Source organism: Balaenoptera ricei, chromosome 9 (assembly GCF_028023285.1).
Source record: "Balaenoptera ricei isolate mBalRic1 chromosome 9, mBalRic1.hap2, whole genome shotgun sequence".
Taxonomy (NCBI): Eukaryota; Metazoa; Chordata; class Mammalia; order Artiodactyla; family Balaenopteridae; genus Balaenoptera; species Balaenoptera ricei.
Window position 1 is genome coordinate 46,793,909 of NC_082647.1, and position 23,123 is coordinate 46,817,031.

The 23,123-nt window shown below is 51.4% G+C and overlaps 1 protein-coding gene across 13 annotated transcripts in view; it reads left to right on the forward strand.

Annotated features, from left to right (window-relative positions):
- CRHR2 (corticotropin releasing hormone receptor 2) overlaps positions 1 to 8,373 on the forward strand; it is a 45,360-nt gene extending 36,987 nt beyond the window's left edge. For 6 of the 13 annotated variants that reach the window (XM_059933646.1, XM_059933648.1, XM_059933652.1 and 3 more), the window contains 4 exons: positions 4,677 to 4,762; positions 4,959 to 5,094; positions 5,523 to 5,564; positions 6,759 to 8,373. In XM_059933646.1, the coding sequence (XP_059789629.1) occupies positions 4,677 to 4,762; positions 4,959 to 5,094; positions 5,523 to 5,564; positions 6,759 to 6,899 (405 nt within the window). In that variant the 3' untranslated portion in view covers positions 6,900 to 8,373. Of the gene's footprint in view, positions 1 to 4,443; positions 4,564 to 4,676; positions 4,763 to 4,958; positions 5,095 to 5,522; positions 5,565 to 6,758 lie in introns of all 13 variants that reach the window. The other 7 variants (XM_059933643.1, XM_059933644.1, XM_059933649.1 and 4 more) reach the window with 4 other exon arrangements.
- The last annotated feature ends 14,750 nt before the right edge of the window (positions 8,374 to 23,123 follow it).

Sequence of the window (23,123 nt, forward strand, 5' to 3'; positions counted from 1 at the left end):
CAAAAAAGCACCATAAGAAATTGGCACTTACGTAAGACTTATTTCAGGCTTGTTAATTTCAGGCTCCTGTATGTACCACCTTCCTTAAAGGGCCACCTGCTCCCTGTGGGAAGCTTGAGAGGGAGCACGACCCCGCTCTTGCACACAGCAGGTGCCTAATGGGGGTTTCTTTGGTCTACCATGGAGACAATGACTCTTTATCTCTTTTTATTTCCTTACTCTCCTCCCTTTTGTAACTTCCTCAGGGATTCATTTGACCCCCCATCTTTGGAGTGTCCTTGATGTATACGAACCGGAGATGACTAGGAAGGTTTTTTTACCCACTGCCTGAAATTCCACCATCAGGGCTCCATTCATTTCAGAGATAGAAGCCAGTCCTTGTCAGCAGTCAGAGGGGGGAATCATTGTCCTTGGAGTCCTAGATGCAATGAGTCACTGATTCTCCCCTCCACCAGTGTGAACGGAAACCCCATGAGACCCATCCCCTCCCTGCCAGCTGCTGAGAGCCCATCCTGGAGGGAGAGGGCTTCTGATGAGCCTGGGACTCAGCCAAGGAAGGCTGGCTTGGGTGGGAAGCGAGCCCCCTCTGCAAAGATGTTGGACAGCAGTGAGGAAATGAACAGAGAAGGGGGACAGGCTTGGAAGGCCCAGTGACAATACCCAACTCCCGCCTCATCTTCATGCCCCCTTCTCCGGTTCCACCCTCACCAAGAGCCCCATGCTTGTCTTTCCCTTTGGACCCGGCCCACACCCAGCTATATGCATGGACAGGGCTTCCAGGTTCCAAGCTCAGCCCTTCCAGAAGCTCTGTCTTTATTACTTCCAGTCCTCACATCCTCGATGCCTGGAAGTAGGGATGGTGCTCCCCGTTTCACAGATTAAGAACCTGGGAGATGAAACAGCTGCCCAAGGTCATCACTAATAGCTAGCTGAGCTGAGACTGGATCCCGCCATCCTTTCCTTTGTTTCTTTTTTTTTTTTTTTTTAATTGTTTGTTTTTATTTATTTATTTATGGCTGTGCTGGGTCTTCGTTTCTGTGCGAGGGCTTTCTCTAGTTGCGGCAAGTGGGGACCACTCTTCATCGCGGTGCGCGGGCCTCTCACTATCACGGCCTCTCTTGTGGCGGAGCACAGGCTCCAGACGCGCAGGCTCAGTAATTGTGGCTCACGGGCCTAGTTGCTCTGCGGCATGTGGGATCTTCCCAGACCAGGGCTTGAACCCGTGTCCCCTGCATTGGCAGGCAGACTCTCAACCACTGCGCCACCAGGGAAGCCCCATCCTTTCCTTTGGATACCCTGCCACCCCTGGCCTCCCCCAGCGGTCCACAGCTGTCTGAGAGACCCGTGCTCATTTCTGGGTTCTGGGAAGTGAGTTGGCTGGCTGGGTTTGCAGGAGGCTGTTGTCACTGTTGTTGGCATGGGAAAGGCATGAGCTCAGTGCTTTGCATGAGTATTTGAACCTGTGTCAACCTTCCCAGACAGGCTCCGTGGCTATCCCCACTGGACGGACAAGGAAGCAGAGCTCAGAAAGGTTAATTAAGTAATTTGCCCAAGGCCACGCAGATGCCAATTGGAATAGCTGGAATTAGAGCCATGCGACAAGGACTTGGCGCCAGATGTTCATGTGGGATGTGGTCCCCGGAAACACAACGAGGGGTGGGAGTAGAAGACAAGGAAGGGAGGAAACCAATAAAGGTTAAGCGATGAGCAGGCTTCTCTGGGGCAATACGTAGAAGAGTCTCAGAACTGACCCCTGGTCAGGAAGCTGGGTTACTTACCCATACGCTTCATGCCCCATCAGTGGAGGTTGTCCTGGGGACCTTGAATCCCCACATTTCCAGCTCCCCTCTCCCCGTTTTCAGGCTGAGCTAGCTCCCCTGGCACCAGAGAAAGCCCCAAGCTGAGAACTGTCCCCTGCAGCTACAGGTGAATGATGTGTGGCACATGAGGTCTGTCCGGTGAAAGCCTTGGCTCTTTGTTCCACGGGTGGCGTCTTCCCCAGCAATATCCCGGCTGCCCCTGTTCCAAATGCAGCTCCCAGGGCCTCCACCTGCCACTGGGAATCTCTGGGGTGTGTCCAAGAGCTGCATTTGGAACAAGTGCCTTTGATGTGCATACTCTAGTGGGAGAACCCTGGTGTCCAGGGGCCTTGTGAGCAGGGATGTGAGTTGTCTGGGCTTTCTCTGCGGCCCAGCCAGGGCCCTGAACGCAGTAGCACTCAGGACTTGGGCCTTTGAGACTCACCAGGCTCCACAGATCCAGGTGGGCAAGCAGGCTAGCTATGTCGCTGGACTTAGTGAATGTGCGCTACAGGAAGCTGAGGCTGGGAGAGGTGGGGAGAGGGAGCTGAGATGTGATGGCAGCACCCCAATACCCAGAGCTGGAGGGGAGCGGAGGACACCCCCAAGGGCTGGGTCTACCTCTCCCAGCCTGGGTTTAAAGGACAGGAGGAACCGTGTCTGAAGCCAAGGAGGAAGAGATGTCAGTCCTCCTTCCTCCCTCCCTGCCCGCCTCTGCACATGAGCAGACAGGGAGGGTTTGGAAACCAGGTGGGAGGGCGGTGTCAGCGGCTCCCTGGGGAAGGGAGGAAGGTGCCTGCAGTGAAGTGAGGTGGAGAAGATGTTGTAAAGGGGGAGGCTGGGAACCAAGCTCATAAGGAAAGAGTGACTTTGGGGCTGCACAGACCAGCCTGAGGTGGGGTGAGAGCAGCATGACCAACTCCTGCCTAGGGTGAGCAGAGGGGACAAGGCCTTGTCTCCCAGACCCTCCACACCAGCCCCTGTCCCTGCTCTTGCCTCAGCACATGGAACAGCGCCCTCTAGCCCAGAGGTGCTCAGCAATTGCTTGTTGACTAGATGGATGGGTGGTTGGATGGTTAGTGGATGTATGTACGTTACCTGTTGAGTAAGTGGGTGAGTGGGTGGGTGGGTAGATAAACTGATGAATGGAATGTTGAGTAGATATTTAGGTGGATGGATGGATGGATGGATGTTACACGTTAAATAAGTGGGTGGGTGGGTAGATAAAATAATGAATGGATGGTTGAGTAATATTTGGATGGATGGATGGATTAATGGGTGGATGGATAGATGGATAAGAGTGGGTGGATAACTGAGTGAATTGGTTAGTGGGTTTATGGACGATTAGTGAGTAAGATTTAATGCAGGGAAATGTGGAAGAAATGAGAATATATTTTGACTCCAACAACCTCTGTTCTCACAGAAGTCATGAAGAATCGGAAAAGGTCAAGTATTTTGTATCACTTGTATGAGAAAATTAGGATCGGCCTATGTGTTAAAGTGACCTCATGATCCAAGGGAATAGACCAGAAACCCAGGAGCTGGAAATTAGATAGGCCTTAAGAGGAAGCAAGGCGCAGCAGGCCGTGGGCAGCCCTGGCTGAACGCTTCCACCACCCCTCACCCTGGGTTCACCAGGCTGTGCCACTGTGGTCACTGGAGCAGCAGGCTGTGGCTGAGGAGGGAGTCCCCCCAGGGCCCCAGAGCATCCTCAAGCTTAGGGGCGATCCAGAGGCCACAGGGATGTGTGTCCCATGATGTCTGCCTGTGTCCCCAACCCTCAGAACTTAGGAGGCTCCAGAAATGACGGAGTCTCAGGACCAGTACTTGGGAGGGGTGTGTGTGTGTGTGCATAAACACACGCACATACTCAGACATGTGCACACACGTGAGCCAGCAGACACCCCTGGGCTAATATGTATCTCCTTCTGACCCATGGGTACTCTCCTGTGAGAGATCCCCAGGGTGTTAGGCATACAACACTCACTTTCCTGTCTACTCGCACTTGGAGATGGATGAAGAGAGACACAGGTGTGTCCGTGTCCCCAGGTCCACACTCACACAGGAACGCACCAAGGCAAACACACAAGCACAGAGCACAGACCCACGGGGAGCATTGAGAGGGCAGCACACGGGCACACAGACAAGCCGACACGGGTTAACAGGACACTTGCACACCCACAGAGACCCCATGCAGCACAGGGCTGCCCCGGGAGGCCACACGGGCAGGTCCCGGGGAGAGGCTGGGAGCGGCAGGCTCCGATGCTGAGAGAAGGCCCAGAATGAAGATAAATGAGGCCCTTCCAGGAGCCAGCTGCTGGAGTCAGCCCAGCAGCCTGTTCATCTCCATTGCCTCAGGCGTGTCTGCGAAGAATCTAGAGATTTCCTGGGTGCAGGGGATGAATGGTGAGAGATTAATCACTCCTCCCAGCAACCGAGTTATTAATCACTCCCATCTGGCCGGGTCTGCTCCACCAGGGCAGGGCTGTCCTCTGTCCAAAGGGCCTCAGGGAGACCCTCAGTTGACAAGTGGGGTCCCTGCAGCAGCGGGGGGCGGGCGGGGCAGAGCTCTGGGCGCCTCAGGAAGGAGTGACCTTTGTGCCCTTGACCTTTGTGCCCTCCAAGGCTGCTTTTCCTCCCTCAGGTCAGGGTGTGGAGAAGCAGGCTCTGGAGCCCTCAGGTGACAGGGGACCCGGCAAGTGGGGTAGCTGCCTGCCCCGGTGAGGGAGGAGCAGAGGCCTTGGGACCCCAGGCAGGTGCTGGGGTGAGTGGGGTGGGACGTGGATTCTCAGTGGGTTACAGGGGAGGCGGCTGTCTCTCCGCTCATCCCCACCTCGTGGTCCTTCCTTTTTCCCTCTCTGCCCCTCGTCCCTCCAGATCAATTTTGTATTTCTGTTCAACATCGTCAGGATCCTAATGACAAAGTTACGAGCATCCACCACATCGGAGACGATCCAGTACAGGTGAGTGATGGGTGCCTTGACCCTCAGCAGGGGAGGAATGAGGAGGCCATCTGGGCCATTCCCCTGCCTCTGGGCAGGGCCCTCTGAGTCCTCACCCAGGGCCCTCGCTCAGGCTCCCAGAAGAAATGCCAGCGAGTGAGGCCCCACCTGCCTCCGGGGCTCAGATGGGTCTTGTCACCCTTCCCCCCCTCCCCAGGAAGGCGGTGAAGGCCACCCTGGTTCTCTTGCCCCTTCTGGGCATCACCTACATGCTCTTCTTCGTCAACCCTGGGGAGGACGAGCTGTCACAGATCGTGTTCATCTATTTCAACTCCTTCCTGCAGTCGTTCCAGGTGGGGCACGTAGTGGGATGCGGCCACAGTGAGCGCCCCTGACCTGGCGTGCTCAGGCACCCGTGCCCTCGCTGGCATGGTTCAGTTCGTATGCACTGAAATACAAGCACGTGCACACCCTGAACCCAGGCCCTGGCCCCGTCACTCCCACGCCAGGGCCCAGGTGGGCCCACCCCCGACTGGGTCAGGGTCACCCTAGCCTGCACCTCCTGCAGGCCCAGCCCCTGCTCTGAGGACTCATGGCAGCCTGTCACTCGTGGAGGACCCCGGTACACCTGCTCCACGATGGGGGCGCCTACCCAGCTCTGAGCCTCCAGGGTCCTGAGTCAGAGTGTTCCCCCAGTCATCCTGTCCCCGCTCCACCCGCCGACCCCCCAGGCAGAGTGGCTCCCTGAGCAGGTCACTGACCTCTCCCTCTTCCTTCCCAGGGTTTCTTTGTGTCTGTCTTCTACTGCTTCTTCAATGGAGAGGTATGACACCAGGCCCGGGAGGCCTGTCCTCAGACCCCACTCCAGGGAAGTTCGGGGGGAGTCCCCCAGCCTTTTGGGCGTCCCTGGCTCTGCTCAACTCTGCTCTGGAGAAGGGAGGGGAAGTCTGGAGAAACCACCCAGCTTTGGGGAGCCAGGAATCCTGCCTGAGGGACTCCAGCCAGTTTAGAAGGTTGACTCTGCAGGTCAGAAACGATATACCGACTCTCCCCGTTGCACTCGGAGAGCTGGGTGGGCAGGAGCCCAGGCCACAGGGGCTCACAGAAGAAGGAAGCCAGGACACAGGTGATGACAGGAGAGCGCTTTCCAGGAGCAAGTCAGGTGTGAGCCCTGCCTCCAGGCCTTTATGGACCCAGGGAGCAGAAAGGCACCAGCGCATCCCTTCCTGTCCCCTACCGCCGCAGAGAAGTCCACACGCCTTTGGGTGGGCTCCAGGGAGCAAGGCTCTGGTGAAGCTTGGTTAGCTTACGAGGCCCAGAATCCCAGCGCGGCGGACTTGGGGGAGATGTTCACTCAGGCTTGTGGCGGGTGAGGACACACAGTGGGTGCTGGGGCAAAGAGCAGACACCCTCCCAGGGCCCGAGAGCTTCCAAACACCCCAGAGGAATGCCAGTGCCATCCTGAGGCCTCTTCACCTGCCCGTGCACAGGACAATGGTGGGGTCTGCATGCCTGGGTCTCTGTCAATTAAAGCAGACCCCAGATAGGAAAGTCCAACAGTGGAGACCGGCATGTGCTGGAGGGCAGGGAGAGAAGGAACCACTAAAGCAAGCAAACAATGAATGCTTATGGAACAGTTATTCTGTTCAACCGTGTGCCAGGCTAGCATGTGGGGGACATGATCCAGTTTGCAGAAGAAATTCTTCCACTGCAATGCAAATGAGACTAGAACAGCACCAGTGACGGTCAGGTCTTGAAATGACTAGCTCTCCATCTCAGCTGCGTGCTGTGGTAAGCAATGCAGGTCTTTCAGGAGGTAGAGGAGGTCAGGGCTGCAGAGGAGGTGAGAAGGACCGTGCTTTTGGAAACAGCCGGTCCCTGGATGTGAGGGTGGCAGTCAGGGGGGCCATCCCAGCCTCCCTTGATGGCCCTGCAAGGGGCAGGGAGCAGGGGAGGGGACTGGCCGGGACCCAGGATTGGCCTCCACAGGCCCAGCTGAGCTCCTCCTCCCCCGCAGGTGCGCTCGGCTGTGAGGAAGAAGTGGCACCGCTGGCAGGACCATCACTCCCTCCGAGTCCCCGTGGCCCGGGCCGTGTCCATCCCCACGTCCCCCACGCGGATCAGCTTCCACAGCATCAAGCAGACGGCCGCTGTATGAGCCCTCCGTACCCTCACCTCGCCCATCACTCCACCATCGGGGCGGCCTCCCCATCCTCCTCCAGCACCTTTCTCTGGGTTCTCCTGGCTGCGCAGGCTCTGACGGGGGCAGAGGGAGGGGGGAGACCAGCTCTCCAGGCTGGCAGGAGGGAGGCTATGCAGCAGCACGAGGGGCTCCCGGGAACCAGGGCCGGCTGGACCCCAAGTCTCAGTGCGAGAGGGAGCTGAGCCGAGAAGTCACGGGAACCCCCAGAGGAGAGCGGGTCACAGGTCTTCAGGCATTGCCCACACCAGCCTCTCTGGCTGGATCCTCACTGTCGCCCTGTTCACAGATGAGGAAACTGAGGCCCAGAGCCAGGGAGGGGCTCCCCAAGTCACACAGCTAGTTCATGAGAGACCTGGGGCTCCTTTGCCCCACTCACGGCAAGGGTCTTCCCACCAGCGGCGGGTGATGGTTGGTCCCACCCCCTGCCTTCTGCCTCTAAGTTCTGTGGCGCCCTCTGCAGTTGGAGGGAGGCACAGCAGCTGGAGTAAGAGATTCATTCCACTGGCTTCGTCCCAGGGACTCTCACTTAGAGAAGCCTCACCTACACCCCATCCTCCTGCCCCTCGGACCCTTGGAAGGATGCTGCCTCCTTTGCTGAGAGCCCTCTTCTCAACCTAGTCCACCGATTCAGGGCCTTGGGGAGGGGCAGGTGGGGAGGAAGACGTTGCCAGGGCAGCCGTACACGCTTAGACCAACCAGATACGTGGTGTAGGACGAAACGGGGAGGAGACGCCCGGGGGACGACAGGCTGGGAGAAGGAGTAGGGTAGAAATAGCAGAAACCAAAGTACGTCTTAGGTAACTGGAACTAATCCCTCAGCCCACACCTGAGCCTGGGCTTCAGCCTCCCCTTCAGAAACAACATCTCCACTGTCTGTGAAATAAACTGTGCCTCTGTGGAAATGCGGCCTCCCCTCAGGTTTGAAGGCGTGCTGTGGGCCAAGGATGCTGGGCTGGGCCCATCATCATTTGCAAAGACTCTCGCCCTGGCCTGCGGCCGGTTCTCCCTCTCCACCAGTGCCTGCAGGTCTGTCCCTTATCGTTTGCCCAGGCCAATAGCTGCCCCTCCTCCCCAGCTGAAGGCAGTTTAATTCAGCGTGAAAGAGAGGTCCAGCTCCCCCAGCAGGCCATGGCCCGTTCCTGTTCTGGAATCTGGAGGGAAATGTAGAGCAGCTCCCCGCCCCCCCCACTGCAGTCTCTGGGAGCCACAACCAGGGCCATCTCCATCTTGGCCTCTATCCGCCCTTCCCTCCAGGAGAAGGTGGGAGGCAGGGGGCCGGAGGAGCTGTCAGACTGGGGTTCAAAAGGGCTTTTGCTCTAGGTATGCCGCCTCCTCCATTTTTTAAAAATTATGTATCCCATCTTGCACATTTTTAAGTTGACGTCTAATATTTTTCACATAAGTTTTAAAACTTGTGAGGGATGTGATTTCTGGCATTTGGTAAATATTTACATTTTAAAATAAAACTGCCATGACCCTTTAAAGTACATCTTATGAAATCCAGACACAGCAGTGATTTAATACTCTCATCTATTTAAGAACAAAAAAACAAAACCCACAACCTGCTCTTCTTTAACAGTTGGAAATTTTAGGTTGTTCCTTTTCTCTTTGAACCTATATTTTCATTCCATTCCCCGTACAGAATTGTTTTTGCTACTGCAGCATTTTTTACGGTTGCAAGTTTTTTATCGCTCACCTTATCATACTTCTCTGCCACAAATATATATTTAGAAATCGGAATTGAAATAATTTCCTGTGACCAAAGATTCTAAGAGTTTTTTAGAAAGTCATCTGGATTGAGTTATTACAACTAATTTTTTTTTTTTTTTTAACTTTTGGGTTTATTTATTTTATTATTTATGGCTGTGTTGGGTCTTCGTTTCTGTGCGAGGGCTTTCTCTAGTTGTGGCAAGCGGGGGCCACTCTTCATCGCGGTGCGCGGGCCTCTCACCATCGCGGCCTCTCCTGTTGCGGAACACAGGCTCCAGACGCGCAGGCTCAGCAGTTGTGGCTCACGAGCCCAGCCGCTCCGCGGCATGTGGGATCCTCCCAGACCAGGGCTCGAACCCGTGTCCCCTGCATTGGCAGGCAGATTCTCAACCACTGCGCCACCAGGGAAGCCCTACAACTAATTTTTGATATAAAATATAATGTACAGTTGATTAAAACAACATAGATACTAAAAATTTTTATAAGTAATTGTTAAACCTAAAAAGGAAAATACTGAAAGGAAAATTGTTAAACCTAAAAAGGAAAATACTGAAAACACATCTTAGTGAAACAGATAAATTAATTATTTGTGAATCTATGGATGAATCAGGATTCAGCATCATTTTCTTTTTCCATTTTTATAGCTCTACATGCTGAGAAGCCTTTCACACAAATAAGGAGATGTCACCCAATTCTCTGAACTCCTTCTGAGATGCGTGCCCAAAATTGCATAGTGATTTATCATCACAAATGATCTGTCAACTGGCCACTTGATGAAGTCCTCTTCAAATTTGGCTGGGAAAAATGAAATGAAAAACTCAGACTTGCCAAGGGCTTTGTTGTCTGGAGAACTAGCTCCTTTGGTGGTTCACCCGGGGCACCTGGGTGCCCTCTGGCGCTTGGGCCGGGCGGTGCACGTGTGAGATACGCGGCGCCGTTTCACCCCTGTGCGTCTGAGAGGGGTGGGGCGCCCTGACTTAGTGCATCCCCTGGATACAGAACCCTTGCGGGTCTTGGAAAGTCTTCCTTCACCCTCAGAGGCAACACGATGGCTGCTTCCATTAGCATCATCGGGGGCTCTTGCAAATGGCTCGGCCCCAATAGGCCACTTGGAGAGCCCTGCAGCCGGAGGAGCTGAGTGCTAACTGGAGCAGCGCAGAGAACTCAGGCCTCCGCACAGCCTCAGCGCCAAGTCCTGGCCACTCATTACCCCACGGGCCTGCTCCCTGGAGCGCCCCAAAGTCGCTAACCCTCGTGCAGCAGGGCTAGCAAAAGGGAGCAGTTTGACCTGCTCCCTCTGCAGTTGGGAGAGGCCCCTCCTCGGCCCTGTGCTGACCATGCATCCCCTCATCACTGGGGCCCCTGGTCACGGCCCCGCTGAGCTCTGGCTTTGAAATGCCACCAGAGCCATTAGGCCCTCAGAGCCATTAGAGTCCTACACTCATTAACCTCGTTCGGCCCCTGTTCCTCGCAGCCAAGCCCGCTCATTAGCGTCTGCTTCAGTGTAGACAGCCCCTGGCCTGCTGGCCTTCCTGGAAAGTGGCCTCATTAACAGACTCTCCTCTTTAGCAGGCAAGTTCCCAGACCCCTGTGCCCTTAGGCTCTCCTGTTTAACCCTTTCAGCCCCCTGATTTATAAAGCTGGGGGAGACTTGAGACCACAAGGGTAGTCCTCACACAAGCCTTCCGGCTCCACTGCCAGAGAGAGACCATGGAAAGAGCCCTGTCCCCAGCACGGCTCCCACCCCCAGCTCATCATCAGAGTCGGGCCACAGAGTGCCTGCTGGGGTATGAGCCCATAAACGACACATATGTCAGCAAGCATGGCAGGTGATGGTGGGAAGTGAAACACAAGTCTGACATTTCCCCGCTGGGAGGGTCCGTGTAAGGTGCTACGCAGCGAGGCTGAAGCCTCTAGACCTGGTTTCCTGTGGAGGAGATGTAACTAGCAGGAGAACAGAAAAGGGACTTAAGGTGGAGTTAAGATGCAGAAACTGACCGCCAGCACATGGACTTACATAGAGAAGGAGACACACACAGAGGCTCACAGGCATGGCGGCAGACACCCCTGGGGCCACAGAGGGGGGCCCAGGTGGACACAGAGAGACCCCTAGGGACGCACAGAGGTAGACCCAGACACGAGACACACACATGTCCATCAGTCAGTCATTCCCCATTTACGGGGCACCACTGTGTGCCCAGTATGGAAATAACACTCTAAATAAGACAAGGTTCCCGTTTCAAGAAACTCAAAATCTAGTTGAGAAGAAACAGCTCCCAAACAGTACAAGGTAAAAACAGGAAAAAGGATCGGTGCTCTGCATCTCTCCCCGGGTGGATTTCTCAGTGTCCGTTTCTGTCTGTCCTCGTGGGGAAAAGGGGTCAATCAGCCTCTGCAGTCGCCACCTTCCTCAACCCCCTGCTTTTTCCACATCTCTGAGCCCGTGCCCTCCAGCCAGACAAGGTTCATGGGACACAAAGCCTCAGCCACCCTCCCCTGTTTCTTTCCCACTTCCCTTCATCCAAGCCCGGGAGCTCCCTGGACCGACAGACACAGACCCAGTTCGCTGCTCTTCCTTCCTGAGTGTCTCCAGAGCCCCATGGGCAGATGGGGCACAGGGGCAGTGAGGCAGCTGGATGAGAAGGGAGCTGTTACAGGAGAGACAGGTGAAGGGCACCCTCAGAACAAGTCGTCCCCTTTACATGCCTGGCGCCATCGTGAAGCAGTTCTGGGGCCTGCGAGGCCCCGGGGGAGTCATTTCCTAGAGTGACATTTTCATCCAGGGTCAGGGAGAGTTTGGTGGACAAGAGCTGTCCCTCCAGCCCGGGGGGCCTGGTTAGGGACCCACTGCTCCGAGGACACCCAGAACCAACGGAGAGCAGACTTGGGGAAACTTTATTTCCAGACTGGGTGGGATCTAGGAATCAGCGCTTTCAACAGTGTTTCGGTTGCTGTCTGGTGTGGGAGCCACTGAACAAGGGAATATCTCTTGTCTCTTCTTTACAACACACACACACACACACACACCCACACACACACACACACACACGCACACACGTTTGTGTACTATAGAAAGGGAAAGTGAGTGACCTGCTTTTCTGGAAACCTTGAAGGAGGGGCAGCTGCAGCAGGAGGGAGAGAGGCAGGTTTAAAACATGTAGATTTGTTCATCAGAATGCTCAGTATGGTTTCCAGGCTCTGCCGCTAAGGTGCCACTAATTCTCCGGAGGGGGCGCCCCCTTAGAGATGGTAATTAGCAGGAGGAATGGGAGGAGCGTGGGCTGAGATCACTGCCCTGTGGGGATTGAGTTTCCTCCAGATTTTCTTGTTAGGGGGTTCTTCCCAGAGCTTACGGCCATCCCACAGAGCTATAACATGCCTTCCCCACCCCAGAACTATCACAGTGGCTTGCATCCGGCAAATCCTGTCCTACAGGACCTGACTCAAAGAGCCTCTCTTCCAGGAAGCCTTCCTGATAGCATCAGTAGGACATGTCCCCACTGGGAGCTAACAAAATCCCCGCCAGGCTCCACCACTGGGCTGGAATTGCTGGAGGCATGTGCTGTTACTTATGCCCATAGCTAGAACTCTGCGCCCGGTAGGCACTCTAGAAACATGCAATCAATAAACTGGCCTTTTCTATTTGTTCCACCCAGAGCTGGTTAACTCACAGGCTAGAGTTCAGTGCTAGCAAGACAGACCATAGGCACAAAGATTCTCAGAGATCTATTGGCTTTGCACGAGGAAAAAATCCATTCTCTGGCTCCATACCTCACCACCAACAGACCCCAGAGGCTAGGCCCAGACTGAGGGCATCCCCTCTTCTCCACTTCACATGTAGACAGAAAACTGGAGGAGCTAAGCCTCCACATCCTTCCAAGACTCTCCTGCAGGTGTCCACAGATTCATCCCACCCGAGGGGCCCCACGCCTGGTGGGTCCTGACGTCCTGCTGGGTGGACGGTGAGCCTGGCCTTCACCAGGTAGGGTGACCAGACCTGGTCTGCCCCAGCTCATCTAGGTTTACGTCTATTGTCCTGGTGTCATTAAAGGCCTCTCTCTTACTCTCACAAGTGTCCTGATTTGGACAATAAACTACAGTTGACCCTTGAACAATGCTGGGGAGTGGGGTGCCAACCCCGGGCAGTAAAAAATCCACTTATAGGGACTTCCCTGGTGGTCCAGTGGTTAAGACCTCGCCTTCCAATGAAGGAGGTGCGGGTTCAATCCCTGGTCGGGGAGCTAAGTTCCCACATGCCTCGTGGCCAAAAAAGCAAAACGTAAAACAGAAGCAATATTGTAACAAATTCAATAAAGACTTTAAAAATGGTCCACATCAAAAAAAAAAAAAAATCCACTTAGAACTTATAGTTGGCTCTCCATAGTTGCTGTTTCACATCCAGGGATTCAGCTAACCTCGGACTGTGTAGTTCTGGAGCTCACATTTAGTGGGAAAAAATCTGCCCATGTGGACCCATGCAGTTCAAACCTGTTTTGTTCAATGGTCAACTCTGTATGATCACCCTACTTAAACCCCACATTTGTCTGAGTTCATAGGAGGGGCCACAAATCCTGCTTGAATAAATGAATGAGAGCCAGATCCCCAGAAACTTCCAAATGTTAGCTACTACACTTTGGAAGGAGAGCCAGTGTAGAAGGGACCCTCTGAGGTAGAGTCCCATGTCCAGTCTGGATATCTGCTTGTTGGACAAATGCGTGAGCACGGAGGGGCAGAGGGGAGCTGAATCTAGATCTGGAAGAACGAAATTCATCCCTCAGTCTCTGTTGTGAATACAACAAAGTAATTAATTGTGATTCTTAATTAGCTCTTCAGGGCACTAAGGCTCCCTCTGGTTCCCTGAGCCCCAAATGGCGATAAACAGTCCGGCAACATGGATCCCCATGAAGGCCCCTCTGCCCAAGAAGGTGTAGAAATTCAAAGACCTGTCATTTCTTCCTGCCTCCTCCAGTTCCGGCCTCCAGTTCTCTGTGGAAGGCTGGTGGTAGACCCGCGAGCGGCCCTGCAGCTGCCTCCTTTCCTTCTTATTCTTCCAGCTCAGCCCCAAATACATCGTCCTTTCAGGGCTTTCCAAACGGTGCACTATGGGGTCTGTGCCGCTAGTTCCTAAGCAAATGAACTCCCCCTGCCCTGTGTCTCTAAATCCATCTCATTCCTCTGCCTGACACAGATTCTGGGCTCTCCCCAACACCATCAACAGGCACACTTGAATGGTAAAGTCTTCATCTGAAGGAATGAGGAGAAAGAAGTCCTTCCTTGGAAATGTGATGGATTCTCTTCCCTAGAAAAGTATAAATGTATAATGTGCAAAAATATAGTGTATTCAATAGCACACGGAATGTCTACAGAAACCTTCAAAGGAACCACGGATCCAAGTTTAAAAGCCCCTGACCTCCGGATAAAATTTAAACGCTCTGATTTAGCTAATAAGAATTCCCTGTGTTGGTGGTGTGTGTTAGAAGCACCAGGGCATTTAAAGCCGCACAAGTTTCTGAGCCCACTCCAGACCTCCCGAAACACGATCCCGGAGGTGGAAACTTGCACTTTTAACAAGCATCCTCACACAGGAGGGCCCTGGGAGCCACCAGCACACAAGGCCCTTCCCGTGCTGTGTCTCCCACTGTGCCCACCTGCCCTGGCAGTGGGCAACTCCTTCCCGGATCCTCCTCAGTGGCCACACTCACCTACAGTACGTACGTAAGGTTGGATCTCCTCCAGCAGGTCATGAAGGGCATGAGGGCAGGGGCTTGTCTGCCCCAGCCCTGAATTGCCAGTACCCAGGAAATGTCAGGGTTTCAAGAGAGATTTCACTTGAACTAAGGGTCCCAAAAGCATGAATCTGAAAGCCACTGAATTTGCACAATTTTAGTGCCTTTGTTACCAACCTGGGTCCTTGGATTCTTTAATCAGTAGAAATTGATAGGAGCTCAGACCAGAAATTCAGGCAAGGCTTTATTGGGATTCTTGCTGCAGCACGAGGGAGCGAAACCAAGTAACAGTTGCCCTCGATCGCTCCCCAAGCGGCGGAGGGTGACAAGCCAGCTCCTTAAATGGGGTGAGTGTAGGGGTGGATTGGTGGGCTGGGCAGGAGGCGTGGCTTAGGTGCTCTGCCCCCCTGCTTGGTGGTGCTGTGTGCAGGGGTCACGCACAGTACCCTGCTTTTGCTCCCAGCACCTCAGAAATGACAGTTGGTTTGTGGCGTTTTTGTATCTTATTGTTCATAATTGCCCCAAGTCCCAGCCTTTCTCACCTTGCCCTCTTTCCTTTTGGTGCCTTGGGTGTAGGAAGTAGTTTTCTAAGTGAGATTGCTGGAGGGACCTTCTACTGAGGCACAATGGAATGAGAAAAGACAGTACACAGATTTGTAGAAACTGTAGGTCCAGATGGATTGATCAGTGCATTGAATGTGGAGAAAGGAAGGAAGACGTGAACATTGCATGGCTCTGCGTGGCAGATTGGACTAAAAGTTTTTCCATGTACTTTCTCATTTAATCCTCTTAAAAATCCTGCAATACAGGAACTTCCCTGGCAGTCCAGTGGTTAGGACTCCACACTTCCAATGCAGCGGGCGCAGGTTCAATCCCTGGTCGGGGAACTAAGATCCCATATGCCACACAGTGTGGCCAAAAAATAAAAAAAAATTTTTTTTTAAATCCTGCAATATAGAAAACTCAGTTTAAAAAGAAAAGAAAAAAAGGTAGCTACCATGAGTTACCAGTTCCTTTTAGGGGGCCTCACCCAGATCCAGGAACTCTTGTCTCTAAAAGGCCTTGGAATCTTAAGAGTTTCTCTGTCTAGAATCTCTTCTTAGGTCTACAGGTTTTATAAAAAATTTTAAATTTACTACTTTCATTTTGGTTATAATCTAAAAAATTTAGTAAAACATATTTTATCTTAAAACACCTTTTTCACAGGATCAATTGAAAGACAGTTTAACAGTACAAAACTTTAGCTCAAGTTTCTCAAACTGAGGATTCCCTGATGTATTCCAGGGGGTTTAGAGATCTGTTTCTTCTACAAAGTCCACTACAATACCAATTTTGAGAACCTGCCTTGGTCAGAATGACTCAGAGGCTGTGGGGATTTTGCCAAGTGGGGCAGGTGTTTTGAGCCAAATGTTGATCTATGTATGCATGTCCAGGGAAGTCATCTTGAAGTAAGCCAGTTTTTACACCAAAACACTGAACGTGGCAGCTGCCCTGGAGAAGATGCTTTCAGAAGTCATTCAAGTATTGATATTTCTTGAGCACCTACTGAGTGCCAGTTACTCCTCTGGGCATAACAGAGGATATAGCCTTGAATGAAGTGACCCAAATCCTTGTCCTCATGGAACTTACATTCTGATGGGGAGACTGAAAATTAAACAAGGCAAACAAGCAAAATATGTTATGAAGTGTTAAGCTCTAAAGAGGAAAAGAGGACCAGGAATGGGGGTACGAAGGGTGTATGGATCTTAACGTGCCTGATGGGGAGAGGGTGTGGCTCAGTGTTGAAACTGTAGATGGAATGGCTGCGGGAGTGTTCACTGGGGTGATGGCTGAACGAAGTCCTGGAGGAAGTGAGGGAGAATGGGTAAGGATTGGGATGGAAAGCACTGCAGGCAGATGAACAGAGAGGGCCAAGGGCCTGCTTCCGTGTGTGCTGGGCAAACAGGACAGAAATCAGCGTGTGTGTGTGTGTGTGTGTGTGTGTTTGGTGGGGCGGGGGAGGGGGCCACGCAGGTGTTATTCTTGGGTGACAAGAAAAGCCACTGAGTTTTTAGGTTGAATGGGATCACTTTGGCTGCTGGGTGTGACATAGATTGCGAAGGGGTGAAGGTACAGCAAACAGTTCAGGTAAGAGTCTTTGGCAATAGATCAGGTGGGAGACGGCAGTGCCTTGGACCAGGGTGGTGGCCCAATTCTGAATAGCTAGTGAAGATGGATCTGATGGCCTGGATGTGGCACGTAAGAGAAAGAAAAATCAAGACTGGCATCTGTTGTCACTAACCCAGAGGACAGGTTAATGGAGTGGACCAGTTTGCAAGCTTGCTTCAGAATTCTTCTTAGAAAGATGGGAGCTCTGGCCTCAATTTAAAAAAGAATGTTCATATTTTTTAAAGCTTGTCAGTGCTTTTTTTCTTTCCCATAATCTCATCCTGCTTAATCTCACTGTCAATTAACTCATCCTCAGATGCAGAACAGTGGGTTTTGATGAGCCAAAGAAGGTTTTAATTAGCCTGAATTGTTTTAGTTAGCATAACTGCTTCTGTGCTAATTGCTGGTGATTGAGTTTTAAGACCCAACAAAGGCAGACATTGGCTGGAAAAATTCTACTTCGGCTCACTTCTGCACCAAGTCCTGAATGGTAAAAGAGGAGGGCAGAGAGCTTTGGTTCCCAAAGAGAGAAGGGCCCTCTCTTCCCAGTCCCAAGCTCAAGAAACTTCCATTAGGTTCAGGCTCAGGCTGTGGCCTGGGACAGAGGTGTGGAGGGTTAGAGCAGGGCTATCACAGCTAGATTCTCGAAGAGTCAGGACTGGAATCCACTTTGCAGGGTTTCCAACACAGAGCTCACAGCTGCACCCACCCCCATCCAGCAAGATCACAGCTCCTTAAGTAAAATCACCTGGGAAACCAAACTCCCACTTCCCCATCCCCACACCTGCTTGTCTAATTGTGTCACTGGATACAAGGTTCTTTTAAATTCACATTGTCAAAGAGAAGCTCCTTTCGGGAGAGTAATGGGTCCAGCACTTCACATGGCAAGAAAGTGCACAACGGTGCAAGAGTAGGGAAAACACTGAAAGGAACAAGAGGAACGACGCCCCCTCTGAGGGAGCCCTTAAGGCTCATCTTGACTACATTGTCCCTGTCCCCAACACGTACAGTCCACAGCATCTGGGCTCCCACAGAGGAGACAGACAGTGCACCTTTGCTCATTCAAACAGACCCTTTCTCTTTGAAATCCAACTAATCCAACTGCCCATGACCCAGGACTGGGTCTCTCCATCCAGTGTCCACAGCTGCAGTTCTGCAGTCTCCTCTCTGGCCAACTTGGAGTGGGCTTAGAATTAAAAAATGAAAAATCAAGCCTTTCTCATTTAACTCAAGGGCCACCCCCCAACCCCACCCCACTGGGCCCAACACAGGTTCACCTGCCTAAAGTTGTGCTGATGGAGGGCTTTCTTCTTTCTTTCTAAATGAGGACACGGTTTCTTTAATAGTAAAGAATTGTCAGCTTTAGGTTATACACATTGCCCACGGTTAACACTGCCTGTGTGTCTGAGTTGATTCACTTGTGGACGTGTCTGCCTCCAGAGTCTACCCTTTACTATAATAATACCTCACCAGCAGGAAATGACATCGGGCAGGACAACGAGAATGGTCATAGATTCCGGACCCAAGTATCAACAAGCGCAGAGCAGTCAGGCCAAAGACAGGCACCTCCCACTCAGCTGGCTCTGGTGGTAACTCGCAGGAGTGAGGGGGAAAGGTATTACTCAGCTGTTTATGGACAGACCTACTAAAAACTTAAATCATTCTATTCAACCAGCTTTCAGAAAAGGAAACGAACCCTCAAGGAGAGGAGAAAAAGGAACAAGTGACTCAGGTGACAGCTCTCCCCTCTCCAGGTGAGAGCCTCTTATGGTTCCCGTGTAATAACTCTTAGCACTCCTCACAGACCCAGACAGCAGACAGCTGTGCATACGTTTATACCCTAGCTGCTTGCACTGATGACTCAGTTCTTTTTTTTAAAATAAATTTATTTATTTATTTATTTATTTATTTATTTATTTATTTATTTATTTATTTTTGGCTGTGCCGGGTCTTCGTTGCTGCACGCAGGCTTTCTCTAGTTGCGGGGAGCGGGGGCCACTCCTCGTTGCGGTGCATGGGCTTCTCATTGCGGTGTCTTTTATTGTGGAGCATGGGCTGTAGGCGCATGGGCTGTAGGCACGTGGGCTTCAGTAGTTGTGGCTCGCGGGCTCAGTAGTTGTGGCTTGCAGGCTCTAGAGCGCAGGCTCAGTAGTTGTGGCGCACGGGCTTAGCTGCTCCGCATGTGGGATCTTCCTGGACCAGGGCTCGAACCTGTGTCCCCTGCATTGGCAGGCGGATTCTTAACCACTGTGCCACCAGGGAAGTCCCTGATGACTCAGTTCTGACACATGCCCTAACCTGGGCAAAAGAATCTTAAATGGCTTCACAAATGATGCCTAAATGGTTTTGGTAAATCTATATATCGAGGCGAACAGGAATGCTGTGAACATCCTGATGCCAAGTAAAAATTGTATGCATTTTATGGCAAATACCCCAAATGGGCAAATGCTGAACAGTGGACAAGAGATAAAAGTAGGAAGATGAGCAAGGGCGAGATAGAGATGAGAAGAGGGAAATTTTAGCTTGATAGGGCATTAAGCAAAATTGGTGGTTGAGGACAGAAATGGGTTCGTGGAGACAGAGAATATCAGTGCTATAGTCTACCAGTGAGCCTGTGGACAGTCTTCTTGCCGCTTCCCTCATCTTCCTCTCTAGTGCGGGCAACAAAGAGAGGACGATGAGGGAAGGCACAGCTTCTCGTGAAATGAGTCATGGCTGAGAAAACTAGACTTCCTAACGTGGCTGAGAATCTCCTTCTATGAACTCCAAAGTGTGGGACAAGAAGGAAAGGTCTTGAGTGGCAGGGCGAGGTTGTATACAAGTAAGAATTTCCCGATGGCAACAAACTGTCTAAGCTTTGTAAAAAGTGACTGAGTAAGGCTTAGGTGCAGTTAGGATAGTGACAAGGACGGGAAGTAAGCTGTAGGTTCCTCCAGGAGCCCCATCCCTTACAGACCTACGAACCTGTCCAGTTAGCCACAAAGCCAACTCCACGACTCTACGGTACCGAGTGATTAAGCTCAAGGTCAGCCATTTGGATTGCAAAAGCTCAAGCTTTCTCAACATTTGAGAAGGTAAGTTTCCACGGCCGTCAGAGAACACACGGATTTCCTCATTCTCTGAGGCTGAATACGCTGGAGCACTTCTCTTCTCAAAGGAAAGATTTCTTTGGACACTTCAAGGCACCCTTCCTCTAGTCATCTTCATCCCCAGCCACAAAAGGTAGAAACTAGCAGAGCAGAGATGGCAGCATAGTGTGATATGATCATGTACTCTGCACTTGGTTCAAAACTGGTTCTGCCCCCTACTAGCTGAGTGAACCTGTAAAGCTTCTGCTTCCTTTTTCTTTTATGTACAAGGACGATAATGATACTTAAATTATTGTAAGGGTAGAAAGAGAGAGCACAAGGGACCTCTCTTAGAACACAGCCTGGCACGTGGTAGGCACCCAGCAAACGTGCCCTTCTCCCTGGAAACACTGTGCTCCAACCACTGAAGCCCTGGGGAATGGGGCAGGCCAGCCTATGGGGCCGAGGCGGGGAATTCACCCCCGACACTGGGCAAGGGAAGCAGGATGGGAGCTGTAGAGGGTTCGTGAGCGCACATTCACAGTCACCTCAGCGGAGCAACATGAAAACAATGCCCGCTAAATCCATCTTCTCTGGGAATTTTGGTGTTGACAACTTTTGACCCCTGTTGTCATTAGAAACTTTGTTCAGAAGACCCTTCCCCACCCCGGAGTGAGTGGCGGGCGGGGGTGGGGGGCGGTTCAGGCTCTTTATGGCTTGAGCTGAAGCCTCCGTTATAGCAGAGGTTTTCCTAAGGTGCTTTCAAAATACTGATGCCCGGGCATCAGAGCTCAATAAATTGGTTTGAGGGAAGCACAGATGTGAGCATTTTTTAAAGCTCCAGTGATTCCAGTGTGCAGCCAGGGTTGAGAACTAACTCTTTCACCGCTGCCAACAGGTTTAAAAAGATGTGTCCTGAAACATGCAAGAAGGCAGACCATCCCAGCTGGGAGAACAGAAGTCACCAGCACCAGAGGAGCTCCTGGCAGGAGGGCAGGGCCACAGGCTACTGCTCTCAGGCATTTCCTGGTGAAGCTCCCAAATTATATCCCAATTTCCGGAAGAGATATTAATCCCTTCCACATGGTCTTAACACAATTATTGGTTAGACGCAGCCCAATAACCAAGAATTATTGAAGAGACAACAAGAGGCGAATTTTGAGGCACAGCAAAATTATTCATCCATTCATTTGCCGAATCTTCAGCTAAATTTCTTTGTGCTGTAGGCTAAATGCCAAACAAACAAAACCTTCCTTACACATAGTCAGACTATCAGCAAAGATGCTGGTGCAAGGCTCTTTCACATGAGTGATGCTATCAAAATCTCTCCATCCTAGCTGCCCCCCGCCCCCGCCCCCACAAGAGATACAGATTAATAGTTTTCCCTGGTGACAGGAGGTTAACTTAGGTGCAGCTGTATCCAGAGATAATTTGGATTTATTTCCAGGTGATCTGGTTCTCTTGTGAATAGACTCCACTGGCTAAGACAGTCACTACCATCACCCTAAGTTTATACTGGTTAAGGGACCAATAATAAATAAAGGTCTAGAATGAATGTATTTCAAGTGATTAATTGAACAAAATAATTTTGCAAATTGTTGTCACAAAGACCTTTGGACATCAGACATCTCTAGTACCATCTCGCCCAATTAGTAAGATCATTTCTATATTTGCACGACTTGGCAATGATTTCCTTTCCTGGAACACTCATCTATATTCAGTATTTTACTACTATGAGCTATTAAGCAGTATTAAGGTTCTGGACTCCTGCAGAACTCAGGCACAGACCACCTCTCTAGACTCAACTCATGAATTCCAACCGAAGTTTTAAAGAAACTCCTGTGTTCCTATGTACATTCCATGGAAACCAGTTAGAATCTGACCCTTCCCCGTCCCTGTTTTTCGGGAGAGTGAAGAACAGGCGTGGCTTCCCTGAGAGGCAGTGCTACTTACCCAGCTCTTGAGCTATAGCCCAGTTTGATACATACAAATACATAAATAATAAGGGCCTTACAGTATATCAAGCCAGAAAGACCCTGGCTTTAAATACACACTGGGCTTGAACAGAGGAGAGGTGTGTGTGCACACAACTCTTGTGTGTAAAGAGCCTCTTTGTTTAGAAAACAACTCTTTCACTGCTTGTGCTCAGAATCAAGCACACGTGACACAGAACCAGCGGGCTCTGCCACTGGCCCATCTTCCCCACTCAGGTAATCAGTCGCTTCAGAGACACTGGGTGCTCTCAGGAGAAATCATGCATTGCACACAGAGGAAAGAACAGAGAAAGCAGGGCTGGGAGAATTAATATCCAGCATCTAACTCATGGCAAATGTATTTTCCAATGAAAAGCGAAGAGCACTTGGGTTCCAATCCCTTTATGATCCAAAGTAGGTAAATCCCACTATGTGTTTAATATATCTTTTCCCATTAAGGAGCTCATAACAGTGTCTGAGGCGGTGGTGACTGTCTGACTATGGAGGTGCCCACTGTAAAAGGAAGTTAAATAAGTGGTAAGAAGTAAAGACAACTGCCCCCCACCCCTACTCCAGCCCCAATGTGACGATGCTGGAATATACCCCAAGTGAAGAGCTATATTATTAGGAATCTGAGGTGCAAAGAATCTCTAGAAAATAAAAACTCAAGTTTATTTAAAAGCTAGTTCCTTCTAATTTAATAATGAATACTTTGAAAAGCATTGGGTAGAAGAGAAATAAGTTTCAGTGAAAGGCTTTCTTCCCCAGAGATTTGTTCAAAACTTCAAGGCTCATCCAAAGTCTATTTATTGACTACCTACTATGTGTAATACTGTGGTAGGCGTCATCAGAGATGAGATAAAGACGAGAGAATCCCCGGGGGATTCTTCAACTGCTCTTCACACCCAAGACAAAGGACAACATTCTGGAAAGGGCCCCTCCCTTCCCCTCTACTGTCTGAGAGGAAGATGGGAAGGCAGACAGTCTTAGGTCTGTAAATAAAGAGCTGCTCAAATTGGCACATCCTTGAATTTTTTCCTAACAAATAAACATCTGTGTTCTGAGTGTCCTGTACAAAAACATCATAGAAGTAAAGTCCCTCAGAAGCTGAGCCAAAAACTACTAGGCTGGAATCAAGACGCTGTGATGGCTGAGAAGTGCCAAGTCAGACAAGGCAGATGGGGTTCCTCTAGCATCAGGAGTTCAGTGATTTCCAGGGCTACCTGGGAAGCCAAGTACAAGCACGTCTTAAAATTCACATAGAGGGTTTCTGTCAAGGCACCCCCTCCCGGAGGCTCTGTCAGCAGGACACGGGGGTCAGCAGCCCTGACCCCACCCCAGCAAGCCTCCTCCGCACCTCAGCCCCTCCCAGTAGCCGCCCACCTACTCAGAGACTGCTGCCTCTTTGGCACAGCGCATCACCACCTTCTCGGAGAAGGAGAAAGGATAGAAAAGGCAAATCCACAGACAGAAGACAGATGAGTGGTTGCTTGCAGCTGGGGCTGGGATGCGCATGAGCGCTCTTTTTGGAGCAACGGAGATGTTCTAAAATTG